Source organism: Trachemys scripta, chromosome 3 (assembly GCF_013100865.1).
Source record: "Trachemys scripta elegans isolate TJP31775 chromosome 3, CAS_Tse_1.0, whole genome shotgun sequence".
Taxonomy (NCBI): domain Eukaryota; kingdom Metazoa; phylum Chordata; order Testudines; family Emydidae; genus Trachemys; species Trachemys scripta.
This window is the reverse complement of record NC_048300.1, coordinates 177,322,653-177,329,988: the sequence shown is the minus strand read 5'-3', so window position 1 is coordinate 177,329,988 and position 7,336 is coordinate 177,322,653. Positions and strand designations below refer to the sequence as shown.

The 7,336-nt window shown below is 45.3% G+C and overlaps 1 protein-coding gene across 2 annotated transcripts; it reads right to left on the bottom strand.

Annotated features, from left to right (window-relative positions):
• Positions 1–2,251: 2,251 nt before the first annotated feature.
• On the bottom strand, positions 2,252–5,757 carry LRATD1 (LRAT domain containing 1). 2 transcript variants are annotated; one of them, XM_034766533.1, is made up of 2 exons: positions 5,495–5,757; positions 2,252–4,723 (listed from the first exon to the last, which is right to left on the bottom strand). In XM_034766533.1, the coding sequence occupies exons 1-2, from the start codon at positions 5,740–5,742 to the stop codon at positions 3,910–3,912; spliced, it is 1,062 nt and encodes a 353-aa protein (XP_034622424.1). In that variant the 5' UTR covers positions 5,743–5,757; the 3' UTR covers positions 2,252–3,909. The 2 variants fall into 2 exon arrangements, with proteins under 2 accessions (XP_034622424.1, XP_034622423.1); XM_034766532.1 differs by having other exon boundaries at positions 2,252–4,801; positions 5,495–5,678.
• Between the last annotated feature and the right edge of the window lie 1,579 nt (positions 5,758–7,336).

Sequence of the window (7,336 nt, the reverse complement as noted above, 5' to 3'; positions counted from 1 at the left end):
GATGTCCTCTATAGAATGTTAACCTGTAAGCAATTCAGATGATCGCAGTTTGGAGAGACAAGTACAGTGATTTCAGAACCAGAGATTAAATTGTTCCCAAAATGTTACCATACCAGCTAAAAGCAGAAAAACAGGACTTCCCAATTCTCCTAGCATTTGAATATAACATATATGTTAGGATTTACTTCATGAGCAATGATGTACACACATACCAGATATATAATTTACCCAAGAAGATTGAGGAATGAAAACACATCCCACAAACAATTTAATTTGTCAATAACTTCACTGATAGACTTGGAAATTTTAACTCAGGCAGGTCACTGATCTTGCAAGATGAGTATAATCAATCATCTTCTTTTCCTGTCAATCATCATCACTCCTTCCCTTATTTCTTTCCACTAGCTTCCCCACCTGCCTCACCATCAAGTTCCAGCTTCTCATCCTTGTTTCAATGTATTGCACAGCTCTGCCCCTGCCCACATTTCTGGTCTCAATTCTTAATAATTCCCCAATCCTTTTACTGCATTAAAGCAGCCTGCCTCACCCCTATCTGTTGTCTTCTATTCTCATTTTGTTATCTGTTTCCATGCTGCCTCCTATCCCAGCTCAGGGAGGTGCCCTTTGGTTCTCTCAAATGTATCTTTAAATCTCACATCTTCTGTAAGGTCCACAAATTGTAAGCAATACCTAAACAATAAGGCCTAATCCAAAGTCCATTGAAGTGAAAGTTACCTACAGGTTTTTGGGTTTTTTTAAGAAAACAAAAGTTTTCATTAACTACAATTAGGTTTGCATCAGGACTTTAGTACTGCCAATAATCCAGGATGAAAACTAAAGGGCTGGGGGGAGGGGAGAGGGAGCAGAAGCAAAAATAACACTCTAAGGGCCTGGTCCAGCACCACTGTTTGTAGAATTTTGGCTGTTGAGTCCAATGACAGCAGATCAGACCATAAGTTATCACTATCCCCTGGGGCTTCTCGTGTATTTTCATATCCGGTCCGTCTGGCAAAGATCAGAGGCCTAATTATGCTGTTACCTGCACCTGTGTAAATCTGGAGTAACATTACTGACTTATATGAAGTAACTTGAGTAACTCAGCACAGAATTTGTCCCCATATTTTCCTGTGCAGCACCAACTTCAGGGCCAGCCCTATAAGAAATAGACAAACTAAAAAAAAAAAAAAGTTTTGTTAATATAACAGTTTAGTAATTCATTCCATAAGAAGCAAATGTTAAGATTAACATACAGCCAAGATGATGGGCTGTGGAGAAATAACACTGACAAGTTCAAAGCAAATGTCTCTTAAAAATCTACTGAATTAACATAATAAACTATGCAGTTCCTATTAGTGGGGATGTGCCAGGCTGCTTATATAAGGATTCTGCTTCTGGTCCTGTATTATTCATATCAAGGCAGTTTAGGGAAAGGAGGATCTAGCTCCAGAAGTCAAAAAGTCAAATATGGAGAACCTGCAAACTCATCTTCCTAAATATCCCACTTACCTGCTCCCCATGTATTTACTCCCTCCTATCATTCCCCCTCACTCTACCGTTGCACCATAATAAAAAAGAAAAAGAAATGTAAATACCAGTAACTAAATCTGTGCCCATCATTCTTTTCCCCTTTATTATTTTGTCCTTTTAGACTTTAAGTGTATTGGATACAGGCACTAGGTCTTCCTGTGGTTTTTTTCACAGCACCAAGTATCATATGGCACTTTTGGGCACTAATACAGTATAGATATTAAATAATAATAATGCCATCCCTAATCTTATCACTTGCTCAACAAAACTTCACTTATTACTGTGAATATAAAACTTGCTACTATACATTTAACTTCTGCCTTAACATTAACTTCACAGCTGTAGAAAGAAACTCAACTCAGCAATGGCGGGAGGGGGGAGTAACTACTATAGTAGCTGTTCAATGTTAGGGAAACTTACAGTAGGAATGTACTCAATTTCAAGTCCACCTAGGATGCTATACAATAATGTAAAGGCTTCTGCTGTTCTTTATTGATAAGGTCACAGTTATCAGCCAACAAATATGATTAAAATAAATGTAAAATATTACACATTTGTTAAAAGATGCGTTATTAGAATTTGAAGCCATTCTATCAGCTGTTTGATGTGGGTAGAAATTCACTTTTAAAAATTCCTCCCACTAAAGTAAGTTGTTCACACAGTGTTGTAGTAATCATCAGTGCTTTGAAGGGAAAAAACAAACAAACAAAAAAAAACCCCCGAAACACCTTCTCATTTTATTGCCAAATAACTCTGTCAAGCATATCAGCAAATATAAAACCAGTTACATGACCTTCAGTTATAAGGTTGTCATGTTCCCCTTTTTCTTTTTTTAAACAGATGTCTCATGTGAAAGAAATGTTGACATCAGTCTTCTAGTAAAGTACACTCCATCCTCATAACATCAGTCATGGAAGGCAAACGCTTTGTTTGTTAAAATGAAGTACTGTTGCAACAAGGTTGCTTATGATGTTGTTTAATAAAGAAGGGAGCCAAGATACATTATATCAGAGAGGGTGGAGTGCATATACAATAATTCTGCCATCTGTTACTTGATAGAGAGGGGAAAACCAAAACCAAATGCATTTTCTTTCCAGTATCGATACAAGCAAAATTAACTTGGTCATTACAAATTGTATGCTGCTCAACATAATAAAAAAAAAAAAAAGGATAATAGATTTAGGAATGTCCCAATATACTTAAGAATGATAGCTGATATATATATATATAATGTTATGATCTTTTTATTTCAAGACTGAGAATTAATCAATGAATGACTTGGAATGGGTCTGAAATACAAAAATAATGCATTGATCTCATGACATAAAACGCATCTTTTTATGCAACTTTGGATTTCTAAATTTAGACTAAGCCTGTTTTCTTTAATTAGATTTAGAAATGCAAGGTAAACTTGGTCACATTGCTATTATTTGGAACGCTCAGCATGCCAAACTCAATTCTATTTTTGCTTCTTTGCAGTGTATAAAGAGGTGGAAAGTATCCTCAGAGTACTGGTGTAGTGGCTCTGTGGGATGAAAGGCAAACCTAGAGCAGGAGACCTTGCAGGATTGCTCTCTGGAAAAGCATGTATGTAAATTGCTCACCAGAATACTTCCCAGCCTTTATTTAATGTTTCAGAATGGCTTTGGTCTCAAGAAAACAGCTGCTCACCAACTCTTAATATTTTCAAAAAGAGTAGAACACTAAGGTATTGTGAGAACATCTAGCAGAAAGAGAACTGCATACAGGAAGGAAAAAAGAAGAGAACAGATTTTTAAACTTGTGATCAATTTCTGCCAGAGAAAGGTAAAAACACTTACACCTGATTGATACCTTGCTATAGTTTACTGGACTAAAACTGGGGCTGTGGCTACAAGATGCATTTAGAAATAAAACAAACAGAACCTCCTCTCACCCCACAGAACTAGCAGAAGATTTGAGACTGTTTGTTTGACAGGCAAATGTTATTAGCTAAAAACTCTTTAGCTAAATCTGCGTCTATGGCCCCAAATGTTTAAAAGGTATCATGGATTAAAGCCATGAAAATAAATTAAAAAGAATTTCAATTTGAAATTTTATTAGCATGTTGCTAGAATGGCCAACATCGATCGACAGGAGAGACTTTTTGTCCACATACTTTGTAAATCTCTTCCACACATACCGCTCTTTGCTTCCCCTCTCTTTCTTCGTTCATTAAATGTTATTAAAAGCCAAACCAAATACTGGCTATGGGTGTAAGAAGAATGCTGGTTTTCTGGAATGTTGCCATGGATTCCGGTTTAAATTGCGTCCCACCAGAGAGCGCAGCCCCCGGTCTGTCTGTGGCAGACAGCTCTCGCCAAGCCGGGGAAAAAAGGGAGCACCTCGTCCCTCCGCTGTTTGTTACTCTTTCCCATCCACTATAGCCAGGTCTTTGATCACTCTCAGTTTGCCACTGGCATCGATCCTGCGCTTCTCCCTTATTAGATCCTCCAGGCTGTGGAATCGCACCGTGTGCACCTTGTTCTCAGCCAGGTGGATCTTGAGATAGTATTGCTGCTGGTGCTGGGTGCCGGCAGCAGCCTGCAGCTCCCCCCCGGCTTTGAACTCCCTTTTCCCGAACCGGCACCAGGCGGCAAAGCTCTCCGAGTTAGTCCAGCAGATCTCGTCGCTTTTTAAACCCAGGTGCCCGCAGGCGTTCTGCACCACCAGCTCTGCCACCAGGGGGCGGTAGCGGTACCAGCTATTCACCACCCGGCCCACGTTGCCAGCGCCCGCCTCGTACAAGCTGTCCTGGCGGATCTGGCCCTGGTGCAGGTGGATGATCTGCCCGCTGCCCACATAGACTGCCCAGTGCGGGGGTGGGGGTGGGTGGTCGGATGGCCCCAGGTAGAGCAGCTCCAGCAAGTCTCCCGGCTTGCTGAGGGCAGGCAGGGCCGAGACCGAGAAGACGCGCAGGTCCCCAGCCTGGGGGCCGCTGCTGACTTTGGAGAAGATGCATTCCTGTCCACGGAAGGCGGAGAACTGGGTCTCGTTCAGTACCAGTTGGTGGTGGTGGGTGGGGGTCTCCTGCCCAGGGCTGCTGGAGCCCTTCACGCTGTATTTGTCCTGCTGGCCTCGCTCGTCCAGGTCCTCCTCCTCATCCGAGAAGAAGTAAGCCACCCCGACCCGCAGCTCGTCCTTTTCGATCCCCGAGGGGTCTCCGGTCGGCAATTCGCTGTAATTCAGGTGGGTGATGCGATCCAGTTGATTTCCCATCAATGACAAGGCAAGGCGAGGGCAGGAATCGCCGGGTCTGGGTGTGGGAGGGAGGAGAGACGAAGGACGGAGAGGGGGAAAGGAAAGAAGGAGAAAAGGAAGAGGAGGAAGAACAACAAAAAAAAATCCAGGCACTGAGTTTCAGTGATTTCCCCTCCCGGATCGCGTCCCCGCTCCCCGCTTTAGGAGAACCCTCCCTCCCCTCCTACTGTGCCCCTTTGGGGCTGCGCCCTGCCCGGTGCCAGCGTTACACGCGTGGCTCGGGCATGGAGCCGTACCGGGGGCACCCGCACAATGCCACAGCGGTGCAGCCGCGTGCGGCGGGCACAGCTCTCCCGGGAGACTTGGGGACCGCAGCCGTCCCGGGATGCGGCGTCCCGGCCGGCATCCGTACCCTGTCCCGCTTCTAGGGTCCCGGTCGGCTCCTGGGCTCCAGGAGGAGGAAAAGGGGTAAAGTTCACCGCAGAGCCTCTGGGCTGGGGGGAGAAGGGCGCAGGGTGGCTGGAGCTGAGAGCGTCCCGGCTCGCACCCGTGGCTCCAGCGGAGCACGCTCTGCCCCGGCTCCCGGCCGCCCGCCTCGGCGGGGCTCCTCGGCAGGGCAGCGTCTGGTTCCCGGGAGCCGAGTCGTGACACCCCGGCTGCCCCCTTCCAATTCCCGCCCGCAGCAGCGGCCCCGGTCCTGCCCCTCTGGGACCAGCCTCTTGACAGCGACCCCCCGGGCGCTCCGTACCCGTGATCGCCCCGCTCCAGCCAAGCGCCCAACTCCCTTAAAGACTTCTTGTCCCCATGGGAGCCGCAGAGCAGGTGAGCAGCGTCATCCCCGGCGCCCCCTGCCCCTCCCCGAGCCCCGGCTCCAGCTCTTTGGACGCGTTCTGCCTTTCCCTGGACAGCCCCGCTCCGCTCTGGGCTGCCCCCAGCACCGGCGAGTCTAAGTACCGGCGGCTCCCGAGCCCTGCACCCGCCCCGTGCGGAGCTCATTGGCTGCTTTGCTTTGAGGTTGGCAAGAGGAGCGAGCCTCCGGGGTGTCAATCACCGGCCCAGGGTGGGATTCCAGACGTTCCCTCTGCTCGCTGCTGCTCCGCCAGGCCCCCACCGCCCCTCGCCTGCTTGGCCAGGCTGCTAAGGGGCAGAGCATCTTCCCTGAGAGCTTGGCTGTGCCGAACCCCTCCGGCACCCAGCTCGCATACTGTGGCCAGAACAGCCAGGCAATGCTTCAAGTCAGGAATCTGCATAATGCCTTGATAGACTGGTACCACTCTCCAGGTTTATTCTTCATTTTCAGGCCCTATAGCACAATACCTTGCTTTCTTGGGAGACCCTCAAACAGCAGCTACTAGACCCAGGTTAAGGGGCAGGAAAGTAATAAGGGAGAGAAAAGGTTATTGACATAAGGGGCATGGTATGACTTCAGTGGAAAGCTATATTATATAACAAGAAAGTTATTTCAACTGTAAATACTTAGCAGGTCTGAGGAGCTCAGACGTTCACCAGGCTTCACAACACCAAGAGATTTGATGGATTCTCCTTTGCTTGGAGGCTTTGAATCAGGACTGGTCAGTCTTTCTAAAAGAGATGATGTAGCTGAACCAGATTTTGGGAGGGGTGTTCGATGCAGGAATTACAGGGTCTCTATCAGTGGTGTTATGCAGGAAATAAGGCTACACAATCATGTAAAGCATTGGACTCCGATTCTCAATGGTATTTAGGTACCAAACTTCCATTGCTTTCACTGGGAGTTAGGTGACTACATACCTTTGAGGATCTGAACTAATAATCCCTTCTGGCCTTTAAAAACAAACAAACAAAAACCAACCCTTTGAATCACCACTGTGAGGTAGATCAGTATTATTATTACAATTCTCATTTTACAGAGGAGGAAATTTAGGTATTAGGTGATGAAATGACTTGTCCAAGATCTCACCATGACTCTGTGTTAGATTATAGATTATAACCTAGAGTTACCAGCCAGGTGCACTAGCCACAAAAGCACATTTCCTTTCCTCTTTGCTGAGGAGTGAGAATTTAATCTAATTATGTCAGACATATATATCAGCAAATTTTAATACATAATATTTTGGCCCATGTGTAAACCACATGAAAGTACACATTTTATTTACATGAAAGTAAAGATACTATGTTCCTTGCATTGCAATTATTTTTGGTCATTAATAAACTCAGCCATTCTCCCTTGCAGTATCAGCAGGAAGGTACACCTATATTGCTGGCAACATATACCTGTGTTATTGGCATCTTATCTGATGCTTGCTTCATTTGGATCTCTTCTTATTAACTTTGGACAATATCATCAGTTTATTTTCACCATATAGAAACTATGATCAGACTTTATTTCAGCTTCAGAGTGGTTTAAGGTGCATACATACCAACATCTGAGACAAATGTGGAGTTTCTTAGTTAAATTAGAGCCTTGTGTACAATTTGGAAGACCCCTCGCTCCTACCATCCCACTGATCAAATGTTTACTTGGCTATCTTTCTGCAGTAGCATTTCCAAGATGTGTCACTTACGAGGTGCTAATTAAACACAATTTAATTTTGAAAATATAGTTAAAAAT